Raw genomic sequence first — 13,930 nt, forward strand, 5'->3', positions numbered from 1 at the left:
GTTGATGAAATTCCTTCAGTATATATTGCCATTTTATTTTAGTATTTAAAGTAAAAACTACTTTAATCACAATTGATTCAGACATTGCTTTTGTCTACAGAACATTTATTGATGCTTAATTTAAACCCTGGTTCATGACTTAAAAAAAAAAGAAGTTCTGAAGTTAATTAGTTTAATTTCTGTACCATTAAAAAATGACTTCAAAGGTAAATAAAAGTGGTACAAAAAGGCACAAGATAAGTCTAGAATTAAGAAAAAAACAATTTTTTAAAATTAAAAGTAAAAATTTTAGCAAAAGAAAAGGTCAATATATTAAAAATATACTTATCTCTCTATATATGTGGACCATCATGGAGTTAAATTCTTAGAAAGGTTCTTTCTGGGACATAAAGAATAATTTCGCTTGAAATATAATTTCCACACAGTTATTCTTACATTATGTCAGATCAGTTTACGGTGATAAAATTTGTATTTCTCTCAGATGGCTTGAGGATTGTTTAGATCATTTCTAAAATGTAGGTCAGCACATTTTCAATCTGAGTCTAAATCTGGATGAGAGTTTCCATTGTGTGTTTTCTCAATAATTTTTTTTTTTTACATAAAATATGTGAATGCACAGAGGAAAGTTTTACAATGTTAGCAATGTGTTACATTTGAAAGAAAATAGATTAAGCCTTTACTTTAAACAGGACAAAGGTCTATGGCATTTATCTTCCAGCGCGACTAAGTGAAGTAATCTCTGTCTCATCCTGGTTATAATTACCTCTGTGAAGAATCCATTGAGCCAATATCAGTGTGCTGACACATGGTTGGTCTCATCTTTACACTATATTTAAAGAACAGCTTTTACATTGACAATATCACCCAGTTTTGACTTTGGCAGTAATAAATTATACATGCATGCTGAAGTTATACCAAATAGCTGTGTTTGGTAGTTTCTACTACTTGACTGAGCACAGGTTAAACCTGATCAGTGTCTGATTGGAAAATGTTTAGGATATTATCTGGAAATAAGTTAAAGTTAATCCCTTTAAGATTATCATTAATACCTTGGGAATATGACAGATCTGAACTTGTCATTCAGAACAGCTGCTCTGTATATTAGTGTGATATAAACACACTGCTGAAACACACGGCTAAAAACAAATAATAATAATAATAATAATAATAATGTACTGAAAATTAGTTCCCTGTATTTTTTATTACAAATATATTTAACAAGTTTGATAAAAAAAGAAAAGAAAAACTGCTGAGAAATGTTGACAGTGACTTTAAACTACTTTTGAACAATTGTAGGAATAAACTGAGGATATATCAACATGTGCTGTTGTAACAAGATTGCTAAAAAAATATTCATTAGTCTCAGTTTCAAATAATGCTAAATGAAATACACTTTATTTCTGTCTTTTTAGTACATAACAATCACTTTAGGAAAATAAGACTTCTTAAGCAACGATCTACCCAAAACAAACAATATTTACAATCTGCAACTGAAATTTTGTAACTGAAATGGTGAATGCACAAAACACTTAGTGTGACCTGGCAGGAAAATTTTAAGACCAGAAAATTAGAAAAAAACAGACAAACCAAACATTTTCACCTGCAAATAAGATGCAAACTGGACTGTGAAAATCAACACTTTCCCAGGTCTGAGAGACCAGCACCTGGTTCTATAATGAACAAGATAAAATAGGAAAACAAAAATAAACTCAACTGATAACTCAACTAGACGCAGTGTTTAGGCATTGTCACCGTAAAAACAATAACTAGAAGTGATGAGCTAATTTGTCTCTGCTCAAAAAGCATTAAATGAAAATGCCAAAGTGTCTTTCTTAAAATGTTACGATACAAAAAGTCTGAAATGTGCACAAAATGTTATAGAGAGGCGACCGCCCCCCCAGCCCCCCTGTTCTACATGGCCAGGTTATATGAAAAACAAAATACTTGTTCAGACATAATACAAGTGGTTAGCTAAATGACTTGAGTTTCATCTTAGAATTACGGAACATAAACACTACACAGTAGTGTTGTTTCACCCCCCCCCCCCCCCATTCTTATTTCACTAGCTCGCAACTTCGTGAGCCCTGGACGTGGTATCTACTGTAGATGCAAGGGAATCATTCCTCTGCATGCCATAAAACACCTCCCTGAGGAGTGACAGGGCAGCAGCAGTCACAGTCCAGCAGCCCCACCCACACTGGTCACCACTCCCAACTTGATCTCAGCTGCAATAGTCCATTTAGTCCACTTCAGGTTATTGGGGTCAACAATTTCAAAAGGTTTTGTTGTCTAGTTTGGTTACCTTTTAGTGTTACCTTAAGGCGGTGGTCCAAACACAAAAAAGCCAGAAACAGCAGAGGAATGTTTGAAACAAAGAGTGATATAAAATAGCAGCGGATATAAGCATAGCTTAATACATCTGAAGTGATGTTTGACAAAGAACAAAGTATTTATGCTTTTCCACAAATATACAGAGTATAAAACAATAAAAAATATAATGTAAGGGCAGTGAAAGGCTGATTTTTAAAGGCCAACACATTTTCTTTGAAGCATAAATAAAACGAATGCTAAAGGTAATAGACTCGGCAGTAAGACCATCAACAAATACTCTAGTGTCAATGAATAGTTATATAAAATAAATGCATCACACTTAATATTGTCTCTGATTTTTTTTTTTTTTTTTTAAAGATTATATGTAAAATTCACAGCGATTAAATGCCCCTTATATTATAAATATCCAATCATGCCAAATGTATTTGACAAAGACTTGCCCTTTGAGGCTGGTCAGTTGAAGTGCTTTAAAGACACTCATCTACATTCTTGTTCATAACACTCATATATAAATTTGCTATTTACCACAACTCAAACATAACTACGGCAGAGCAATTTTTGAAATGTCGTTGCTAGAACCATTTTAACATTACAGTGGCAGTCTATATGAGAGGCTAGAACAGAAAAAAAAACTAAAGAGCAGTTCAGATAGATAAAAACAATAAATAAAAATAAACAAATTCCCTTCAACAATTCACTTTTCCTCTGTTCTACTTTTTAAATGTTTGTTAGTTTTCTGGAGAGTTTCCCTAAGTCTTTGAAATTAAAGACTTGGTTTTCTTCATATACTTTTTTTTTTTTAAGAATCAAAAATAGTCCATCCGTGACAGAATTACTTCATTAAATTGTCTGCAGTTTTTTTCAGACAACACACATTTCCCTTTACTTTTTTATTTCTCTGCCGTATTCACTAGCAGACGGTCCTCTTACACATATTGCCAGCCCAACTCCAAAGAAAATCTTGGAAACATGCTGACAGATAAAACATAGACAGACCCAAGAGCCAGTCTTTTTAACCCAGGTCCTTTTTCAGGTCGAGTCCGAATGACCTTCATGCAAACACCTGCATCTTGCCATTGGCCTCTGGGATTTGAGTAATTTGGGTCTGGTTGGGGACAGCGACGGCTGGGCTTGGCGTGGAATCTGACCAATCGGAGACGCAGTGGGGAGAGGGACTGGACCAGTGCTCTGGAGACTCTGGAGAGGGTGTCAGATAGGGGTGCTCACTGGGCAAATTGTGGAAATGCTTGGGTGTGGCATCTAATGTGGATGAATAACTGTGTTGGGAAGGAGGCGTTGGGTAATCCTCGTTCCCTGCAGCGCTACCACTCGGCTGGGAGGAAAGGACCTGAGCTGGCTGGGCTGCTGCTGCTCCTTGGGTGGGCTGAACAGGAGGCTGAGAGGACTGCTGAGGCAGCTGCTGCTGATGTTGCTGGAAGAATGATGGTGGAGGCTGCGAGGTTTGTGGGGTAGATGGAGTGGACGTTCCCATAGGACCCATGCTTGGCTGGTTGGTGATGTTGTGATTAATGAGCTGCTGTTGCTCTGCAATGGAAGGCAGCTTCACTGGGCTGATGGTCGGTGTGGAGGTAACCGGTGTGGGCTGCAGCATTGGACTGCGGTAGAGCTGCTGTTGGTGCATCAGCATGTTCTGCTGCTGCATGGCTGGGCTCTGGACATGCATGCCTGCTTGACTACTCTGCACAATATTCACAACCTGCTGACCACACTGAGAGGATGGAGGCATGCGACTGTGCCAGTCAAACGGCACACTGACAGGACTGACCATGCCCATGTTGATCCCCAGCTGGCCAGAACTCAGCACATAGCCGTGGTTGACATCTGACGCCATAGAGACACGGCCCTGCATGGACATTGCTCCCGCTCCAATGTCATTAATTTGGGCAAGAGATACAGCAAATGGGCCCCCTCCTTCCAACATGCTACTGTGAACCATTGGGGTGTTTGGAACAGACATGGAGGAATGGAAAAGGCCTGGTGACTGCATGGCAACAGGTGACGTTGGATTGGTGATGTAGCCAGCATTGCTAGCTCCCCCGTGCGGTGAGTCTAGGGAGTCCACTGGGGACAGAGTAACCGAGCTATCCAATAAGGCACTCTGCATGTCCAGACTTAGCTTCTTATTGCGAGCCTTTACTGACTCCTTGAGACTTGCAGCATGCTGGGCTCCAAGGCTGGAACCTTTGGCCCCAGGCCGGCGGTTCTTCTTGCTCTGAGGGGTGTTCTTCAGACTAGGGAGGAAGGCACTGGGAGGGCACATGAGAGGAGACAGAGTGTGGCCTCCTGCGAGTTGGTGTCCAGCTGCTCCATGACTCTGGGGACTCCTCACTGTGTTGTATTCATCAAGAAGTTGTACAATATCGTGGTGCATACGCTCTAGAGCAATGTCTCTCGGCAGCCTGTCCATGTGGTCTGTAATTTCTCTGTTTGCAAAGTGAGCGAGCAGCACCTTCACTGCCTCACAACTTCCTTCGCGGGCTGCAAGGAACAGAGGGGTCTCCTCCTGAAAAACAGACAGAAAGCACATAAAAATTAACAAGCTCTCAAATACAGACATATGCATCATGTATGGATTCCGTGCTTGTGTTTTTAAAATTACCTTGAGATCTTGCATATCTTTGTTGGCGCCATTTTTCAGCAGAGCAATAGTTGCATCTACATTATTTACAGCTGCAGCCCAGTGCAAAGCAGATTTACCTAGAAGAGACGTCAACCATTAGGATGAAATATTTTGGTTTTGCTTAAGTATTATCATGAATTTAAACCAAATGATTTGGAGATCTGAGACTTACCCAATTCATCGACTGCATTGACATCTGCATGGCATGTAATGAGTTCCTCAACCATGCCTTCCACTGCCAGTCGCGCAGCCAGGATTAGAGCAGTAGAGCCATCGTACATACGGGAGTCCAGATCAGTGGCGCGATTTCGAATCAAAATCTAAATGAGTGGAAAGAACGGGAAAAAAAACCTTTATAGTTATACCATACATTTTGGGAGAGTTAAAAGTCTTTATACTGCTAATGTCATAAACGAACACAACGTCCTAATAATCGATTACCTGGAAGACACCCTGTGCATCTGCAGCCACAGCAGCATGTAGCGGTGTTCGCCCCGTGTTGTCTTGAGCATTGGCGTCTGCTCCGGCATCCAGCAGGCGCTTTGCAGCATCAGCACGTGCATAGCGAGCAGCCAAGTGGAGTGCTGTCTCACCGGTACGGTCTGTTTGTGCAGCAAGCGACGCACCCTGGTAGATTAAGTCAGAGATAATGTTGGCAGAGCACTCTTCACTCTCCTCCTCCTCTGTCACCTCAGGCTCTAGGCCGCCTCCACAGAATGATGCCAGCATCAGAGGTGTAAAACCATCTGGGATGTGGACAAGTGAAAAAAAAAAAAAAAAGTTAGTCATTTCAAGTGACCACCACCATGATTGGTGAAGAAAGATTAAAATGTATTGTCAAAAGACAGCTTTCACCCTAAAATTAAACTTCTACACCAACCTGGGCCTCGGACATTAACGTCCATGCAGTCACTTTCAAATTCTCCTTGAGGTGGTGTGAGGGCTATTGTGGGTGGTACACGGATGTCTGCAGCTACGAGATGGTGCTGGGTCCACTGTCTGCAGTCCACTGCATCTTCGCTGTCTGAGAGCATGCTTGGCTCCTCAACCTGAATTTATATAGAAATTTGCTAATATAAATTCTCGCACTAGCATCAATTTAAAAGGATGCAAAATATGTACAGTAAAAAAAAAACTTGTGTGACAAACCTTGAGTCGTTTGGCTTCTGGGCAATCTGGGTCCATCCACTGATCACTGTGATCACCGAGGAGAGATTCTTCAACTGTTTTTGGCATGTGTCTGATTACAAATTTAAAAAAAAAATGCAACAGCATAAGTTCCAGGAAAGCCACTGAAACTCAAAACTGATTCCTACGATAACAGCAAGCCGTTTTGCATTAACGATGAACTCCAAAGTGTTTTAAGTTCTATTTACAAATAACTTACTTCAGTCCAAGAGCATCTTGACCCACAGGTTCCCTGCGGTTTTTGTTACTGCTGGGTTCCTTCTTGAGAAAGAAGCCTTCAGGGAACCAAAGGGTGCTGTGTTCACGCTTCCGACGAGTTATCAACATGCCAATCACAAGGATGACCAAAACAAAAATAAACACTAAACATGGCACCATCCATTGGGTAAGTAGATTCGGCCATCCTGTTGGTGAAATGGGATCCATGGGGATCTTTTCTCCTGTTGTGGAACAAGAAAGCTTGGATTTGCATATGCCTCATTTGAGTGACCCATCAATCTTGTGTTAACTCAGAATTCACACTTGCCTCTAACTTCTCGAAGAGGATAAGGGAAGTCGAGCATTTCTGTTGCAGACAGAGCTCCAAGATACTCTGCCGCACTTTTAGCAGTCGGGAAACAGTCTTCTGAATCCCGAATGCACAAACGGTTGTCTATCTCCAGATAGACTATGGACCTACAAAAAAAAAAGACATAGGAAAAGGTGTTTTGTGTACAGAGCAATCCCCAGGTAATGATTTATCGTTTATATTTACAGTGTCTGACTAACCCAACAACTTCATGTTGATGTCCAAGTTCTCGTTTGAGACGTGCCTCTCGACGGGTGTAGGGAAGGATCATTGCGTCTCCATTTTTGTCCAATCTGAAGCGTACTGAAGTGTGCAGGATAGCACTCAATTTCTGCAAAAAAGCTTTGCCAGTGAGGAGAAGCTTGTCTGGAGGCAGAAGGACGACCAACACCAAAACACCATTGGCAAGATCCTCTGGAACCGTCTCTGCACAATCTAAGCCATCCCAACCACACTCTTCTGTGTTGCAGCCCTGGTCACACTGACCATCAGCATAATGGGCGTCGCAGTAACTTGCATATATTGGACTGGAGAAAACAAAAGCACATGGATCATCTTAACTAATTTATGCTACTGTTAAATGAAAGGAATCAACCTTATCAATCAAATCAAACTCACTTGCAAATTTTCTCTTTGCTTCTGCAGTCAAAGTTGTCATACAGACACTCAGGGTTGTTACAGAATTCATCACACTGGCTATTGTTGAAGGCACGCCAGCAGCGGGGGTCTGTGCAATGAGCCCAGGGATTCACTGCCAGGGAGCAGTCACCACCATCCCAACGACAAGGAAGTGTATTACATTCCTTGTCACAGACACCGTCGTTGGCTTTGCCTGGACAGTCTGCCCTAGGGCAGGCGAGAGCCGGAAGCTCAGATTTGCTTTGTTCGCACCACTTTCCCATAAATCCACTTGGACACTGGCAATGGAAAAATGGGTAGCTGGTTTCTTCGGTGCACAGGCCTCCATTCTGGCATGGCTTGGAAGAGCACCCATCATTACTGTGATGCTGACATTGGGGCCCGCCATAGCCTGTCAAACATACGCAGCGTGTTCCCCTCTTGGTAAGGGCACAGCTTCCGCCATTGTAGCAGGACAGCTCCTGACAGGACATGCTCCTTTCACAGTTTGGACCAGCATAACCCTAGAGATAAACATTGTTCAGGAAGTTTGTGATTACAACCTTTTGATATTGTCCTGTCATTGGCAAACTGTAATGTGAAATTAGATGTTTGAATACTCAAAACTATTTTAAACTTACAAGTTGACATGTACAGGTGTATCCCAGAGGGGTGCTGCTAGTTACTGAACAGGCACCCCCGTTATGACAAGGCTGAGATTCACACACGCTGAACCTGTTCTGACACCTTCGTCCTAAAAAAAACAATTTGTCAGTGGTTACGTTTCCAAACAGAATGCACTGTTACAGACCATCAAGAAGGAAGATTGTCTAACCTGTAAACCCAGGCTTGCAGACGCACACGTAATCATTGGACAACTGGATGCAGTCAAGACTGTTGGTGGAACTACAAGGGCTCGAGAGACACTCATTTATGTCTCCCTCACATCTGTCTCCTGTGAAACCCGGTGGACAATTGCAGCGATGACCACCAACTCTGTCTACACAGGTTCCGTTATTGAGGCACTTGGGTGGAACACCTTGTGGCCTCGGTGGTGGCGCACAGTCATCCTCATTAATCTCACAGAGAACACCTTCAAAACAGAAGATTATCACACACTAATGAATATAGGCACTATCTATTCGACACAGAAAGTAAACTCTCTAGTGATATGCATAAGTTTCTATTGCTTTTGTTCTTGCGTACCCAGTGTGCCGGGGGGACAGGAGCAGATGTAATGTCCAACTAGATCAATACAAGTGCCCCCATTCTGGCATGGATGAGACTGGCACTCATTGATTTCAATCTCGCAGGTCTGTCCAGTATAGCCAGGCATGCACTGTAATGATATGATAAGCTCATTATATTTATGTAGGTTTAAAAAAAATTAAAGGGCAAATTTAAATCCCCTGCTAAAATTATCTTTGGTAAAATCTGACACTGAAGAATCGACTTGTTTCAGAATAGATAAGGGATTTGACTTACATCACACTGGTACCCGCCAACATATGACCTGCAGGTGGCACCATTGTGACAAGGTTTGTCTTCACATTGGTCCACTTGTGTTTCACAATAGCTCCCAGTGTAGTCAGCAGGGCATTTACAAATGTGTGAATTGCCAGAGTTGACACAGTGACCACCATGGTGGCAAAGCTCATCTGTTTGGATTCCTAATTTGAAAGATATTTGTAAATATTCGAGTTGCAGTTAAGAGTGCAGGCTCAGCGATCAAGAGCATAGAAAAGTCAAATACCCCTCTTGCGAGCCGCTGTTTCACAAGACATGTTTGGGATGTCACAGTAACGTCCAGACCAACCATTAGGACAATCGCAACTGAAAGACGCATCCTTTTGGCGGCAACGTCCTCCATTCTGGCACAGAGACAAGCGTCGGCACCAGTCAACTGGCGTCTGAAAAGCCAAGAAGCAGAAATCAGAGACAAAAGAAGCAAATCTGAAATACTGAGCCTACAGAATAAATGTTTTATGCCTCAAGCTCCTAACTTTACATTTCAAATGTACTTAAGAGCTTATACCTGGCACCTGCTGCCTTCAAAGCCCTTTGGACAGGAACAGCGGAAGGACTCCAGGGCATCTTGACAGGTGCCTCCGTTTAGACATGGCTGAGAGTCACACTCATTTACTTCATACTGGCAGTGGGAGCCAGTGAAGCCAGAGCGACAGGTGCAAGCATAGCCATTGATTTTGTCCGTGCAAGTCCCTCCATTAAAGCAAGAGCTGTAAAAATGTGGAAAACAAGTTAAATTCATACTTTTTATTAGGAAATTTGGTTCAGGTTTACCTTTAGCACACACTTACCTTTCAGTGCAATCCGGAATGTTGGTTTCACAGTGGATGCCAGTAAAGCCAGGTGGGCAGCTACATGTGTAAGAGTTGACATAGTCTTTACAGGTGCCTCCATTTTTACAGGGGAAACTTTGACATTCATTGATCTCCAGTGCACATCTAGGGCCTGTGAAGCCAGGCAAGCAACTACAGTGAAAGGAGTTCACACCATCTGTACACGAACCTCCACTTAAGCAAGGGTCTGAAAGGACAAAGGGAGAAAATGACCTTGATCAGAACAGTGAATGTAATAGTATTATGACAGACAGGTGCTGACAGATATAATATTTGTACACAATATATTTAAAATGTCACTTACTGGGAAAACAGTCATTGATATCTGTTTCACAAGTCAGCCCTGTAAATCCGGCTCTACAGGAACACACAAAGCCTCCTAGCGTGTTTGTGCAGGTCCCACGGTTTTTGCAGGGATTCGACATGCATTCATTCATATCTATGTCACACAACTGACCTGTAGAGTGCAAGAGATCAACAAAATGAGATATGCTTTGTGAAAATGTAATGTTGTAAAAATGGATTATCTCTCAATAAATTGTAAGTACTGGTGCGACTGAATCGGGTTTTCTAACCTTGCCATCCTGGCTGGCAGTTACACTGATAACCCAGGTAGTCTGGGGTGTGGGTACAGACTGCATGATTGGCGCAAGGGTTAGGGAAGCAAGGTGTGAGGACCTCAGCACAGGTAGGTCCACTATAGGGGAGCTCACACAGACATGTGAAACTGGCAACACCGTCCACACAAGTTCCCTTATTTAGACAGGGGCTGGAAGCACATTCATTGTTGTTCACCTGGCAGAGGTTACCTGTAAAGCAAAAAGGTGACACTTACAGTGTATAATAACACTTATATTAAACTGTAGACTGGAAGTGTATAGCAACACTTACATCTAGCCACAGTCTACAACTTGTGGCTAGATGCAGCTGCACATTTTATTCACCACTAGGGGGAGGCAGACAACTGTAACTTCAGGTTTGTTTTTGAGTGACTTTATCCAGTGCTCACCTCTGAAACCTTGGCGACATTTGCAGGTAAAACCATTAAGTTTATCTATGCAAGTTCCAGCATTTTGACAAGGACTTGGTAAACAGTCATTCCTGTCCAGGTCACAGTTCTTCCCAACCCATCCAGGTTCACAGTCACAACGGTATCTGAAAACACAATAGTACAATCAGAAAGCCACAGATACAAGTTCATAAAAAATGAACGGATGAAGACTAGGGACCTGTACTATAAAGCAAGATCATGGATCTTGTTTTGATAGACCTGCTCCAGAGCAAGTTAGGTTTCATAAAATTAATTTATTTCAATTCCTCTTTTTCTCCAAGCCTTCTGTTTGGCTTTTCTAGAAACTCTGTTGAGTTTATCCTTTAAATGTTAACATTCCCATGTTGTTTTGCTGTAATGTTAGCACTTTTGATCAAAAATATGTAGCTCCAGCTCAGTGACTGTGATTGGGAATCTGATTATTCTTACATAAATGCATTTTATTCATTTTTAGAAAACATGGGTTTACCTACTAAGTTGGTAAGCATTTTCATATCTAGTTAATTAGGATCATCTAAACATACTCCAGATATTCCAAACCTGCTTTGTTGTACAGGGTCTTAATGTATAGTGCGGTAAGCATGTTTTGCTGTTAAAACGATTCATACCCGTTTATGTCCTCTCTGCAGGAGCCATGGACACATGGGCTGCTGCCACACTCATCCACCTGGGAGTAACAGTAAGGGGGTTTAAAGCCTTCAGGACACTGGCAGTGAAATCCATTTTCTTCATCAATACACGTTCCCCCATTTCTACAGGGGCTAGATGCACACTCGTCTATTTCCACATTACACTTAGGACCTGGAATGAGAGACATTAGACACATTTCAGTATTTCCAGTTTGAAATCATTGTTTGCTCCATGAAACTTGTAGTTTTAATTCCAGAGAGACTTACCTGTAAAGCCAGGTTTGCAAACACAATCATAGCGGTTGATGCCATCTTTGCAGATGCCATAATCACAAGGGTTACTGGCACAATCATCAAAGTTTATCTCACAGTTTGTACCTGAGGTAAGAAAAGGGAATCACATTATTCTGTAAAAATAAATAAACCTTTTAACAATTAAAGAATGCAAAATTCAGCACATTCTGTGACTGAACAATTCGAATAACATCTACTGTGTATGGAGTTGTCTCCTACCTGAAGTTCCATGCTGGCACTGACAGATGTACTTATTGACCCGGTCCACACACTTGCCCCCATTCTGACAAGGATTGCTGTGGCACTCATTAAGTTGGTTTTCACAGCGATAGCCTGTATATCCGGGATCACAATTACATGTGTAGGTAGCAATGCCATCGATGCAAGTACCGTGGTGGCATGGGTCTGGTTGACAGTTGTTGACATTTATTTCACAGAGTCTCCCTTCGTAACCTAAAAAGGAAAAATGCACACATGATTAGGTTTCTTGTGTGTAACAGCAAGTCACCTTACTGCTTTCTCCCATAGCTCATTGTCTTTTTTTTTTTTAGTTTATCCATTGCTATGTTTAATTTATTGGTTGTTGTTTTTTTTTTTCATAAAACCTTCTGATGTTTGTACTCTGATGACTATGGTTTCTATTTTACCATGCATTTGTCTGCACACCAAACTGTTGGTTTGTGCTGTGTTTGTAGTGAAATGTTAAGATGGTTGAAGTAATAAAGAGGGCCTTCCAGTCCTGTGCCTTTGTTCTCAGTGGTGCAGGGAACAATAGACAGCACCATGTCAAACAGGGCCACTTCAGTCAACAGAAGGGGCCCATAAACACAGCGAATACCAAGCAGCTGGCCACTGAAACAATGAAGCAGGCTCCTCCATTGGCATAGTTACAAACAAACATGTTAAATTTCAAGACACAGTCAGCAAGCTTAAACAAACAAATTTTACGACAAACTGTATGTCATTGTGAGTTATGTGCCTTTGTGTATGGATGTGACTAAACACAAAAGGGTTGATGTCAAAACTGCAACATAAGGTGTTGTGTGGGGTTTTAAGAAATGAACAGATGTAGGGGTGATGACCAAGGCTCTTTACTAGGCAAACTGCTGGTCCTCTGTGACCTCATGATCCTGACACCCAATGAGAGGAAAAAGGAGGATCAGGGGCCACTTGGCCAGCAGACACCCAAAGAAATAATTCACCCCCCAAACAATGAATACTTATTAAACACCAAATAACTGTTTAAAGATCATCTGCACCACTGTCTGAGGAGACGCTGGTTTGTGTAGAGCTAACACCTATCTACTGAACACAATTATATGTAAAGACCCTTACCTTCAGCGCACCGGCACTCAAATCCATTGGGCCGGTCATAGCATTTTGCTCCATTCTGGCAGGGAGTGCTAGCACACTCATCTATGTCAATTTGACACATGGTGCCAGTAAACCCTGGGACATGCAAACACAAAGGTTAAAGGTCAGACAGACGGTCCAGTGAAAGGGTCCAAGCCTAGGTCAGAGGGCAGCCGCAGAGGCCTGTAGTTCGGTTAGTCATGTCTGGCTAAGGTAGCTTTAAAGGCTTCTTTCTTTGTTAGAGACTAGTGATATTTTCATTGCAACCAACACTTATCTGACCATTACTAGGCGGTGATTAGGTTGTAAAAAGATTCCAACAATTGGAACAATTCTTAAACAAATGAAATAAGGATTCAAATCAATTTTGCTGTCATGCTATTGACATTTCCATTAAGCTACTGTACATATTGTGTGAAGAATCCACATTCGAATATAATAATACAAAAAGAGTTTCCACGCTGAGAGAGTTGAACAAGCTTTAAGTCTTTGAGCACAGTGCCAAGTGATACATTGGTAACACACTGTTCAGTTGATTAACAGTGTCAAAATGGTTTCTGTGTTTGGTTCTTGGGCTACTGAAGGGGTGTTTGGAGGAGACGGTGGGATTGTTTTTCTTTTTCTTTTTGGGACCCCCACACCTCCTCCTCTACTTCTTGCTTTAGGTCCACCATCTCAATAGCTAGCTAGGGGCTGGAGGAGGGGGGACGTCTGTCCCAGATGTAAATTGCGGACCTGGAAAAGAATCTCATTAGCAGAACTGCTGTCCCCCCTCAGCAGCACTACCAGGGCAGGATGAGGGAGAGCTGTCCCTTCCACATTCCACAGAGGAGGGAAGCAGGGGTCACAATGGTGCCTTTGTTCTGGCAGGAGGATCGGCAGTCTTTAGGGCCGGCC

At 42.0% G+C, this 13,930-nt stretch overlaps 1 protein-coding gene across 1 annotated transcript in view; it reads right to left on the bottom strand.

The window, feature by feature from the left end:
* Positions 1-1,182: 1,182 nt before the first annotated feature.
* The window catches only part of notch3 (notch receptor 3), a 29,094-nt gene continuing 16,346 nt past the window's right edge, over positions 1,183-13,930 (bottom strand). The window contains exons 10-33 of the mRNA XM_014983386.2: positions 13,016-13,129; positions 11,900-12,133; positions 11,654-11,764; positions 11,366-11,558; positions 10,716-10,861; positions 10,282-10,515; positions 10,011-10,163; positions 9,665-9,893; positions 9,382-9,583; positions 9,100-9,256; positions 8,832-9,016; positions 8,553-8,685; positions 8,182-8,439; positions 7,988-8,100; positions 7,347-7,870; positions 6,929-7,255; positions 6,687-6,835; positions 6,360-6,600; positions 6,122-6,212; positions 5,853-6,021; positions 5,414-5,718; positions 5,145-5,292; positions 4,952-5,049; positions 1,183-4,855 (exon numbers count right to left, since the gene is read on the bottom strand). Coding sequence (XP_014838872.2) covers positions 3,383-4,855; positions 4,952-5,049; positions 5,145-5,292; positions 5,414-5,718; positions 5,853-6,021; positions 6,122-6,212; positions 6,360-6,600; positions 6,687-6,835; positions 6,929-7,255; positions 7,347-7,870; positions 7,988-8,100; positions 8,182-8,439; positions 8,553-8,685; positions 8,832-9,016; positions 9,100-9,256; positions 9,382-9,583; positions 9,665-9,893; positions 10,011-10,163; positions 10,282-10,515; positions 10,716-10,861; positions 11,366-11,558; positions 11,654-11,764; positions 11,900-12,133; positions 13,016-13,129 — 5,987 coding nt within the window. The 3' untranslated portion in view covers positions 1,183-3,382. The remainder of the gene's footprint in view (positions 4,856-4,951; positions 5,050-5,144; positions 5,293-5,413; positions 5,719-5,852; positions 6,022-6,121; positions 6,213-6,359; positions 6,601-6,686; positions 6,836-6,928; positions 7,256-7,346; positions 7,871-7,987; positions 8,101-8,181; positions 8,440-8,552; positions 8,686-8,831; positions 9,017-9,099; positions 9,257-9,381; positions 9,584-9,664; positions 9,894-10,010; positions 10,164-10,281; positions 10,516-10,715; positions 10,862-11,365; positions 11,559-11,653; positions 11,765-11,899; positions 12,134-13,015; positions 13,130-13,930) is intronic.

This window comes from Poecilia mexicana, unplaced genomic scaffold (genome assembly GCF_051168715.1).
Source record: "Poecilia mexicana isolate PSO_F unplaced genomic scaffold, ASM5116871v1 scaffold_8, whole genome shotgun sequence".
In the NCBI taxonomy this organism is placed as follows: domain Eukaryota; kingdom Metazoa; phylum Chordata; class Actinopteri; order Cyprinodontiformes; family Poeciliidae; genus Poecilia; species Poecilia mexicana.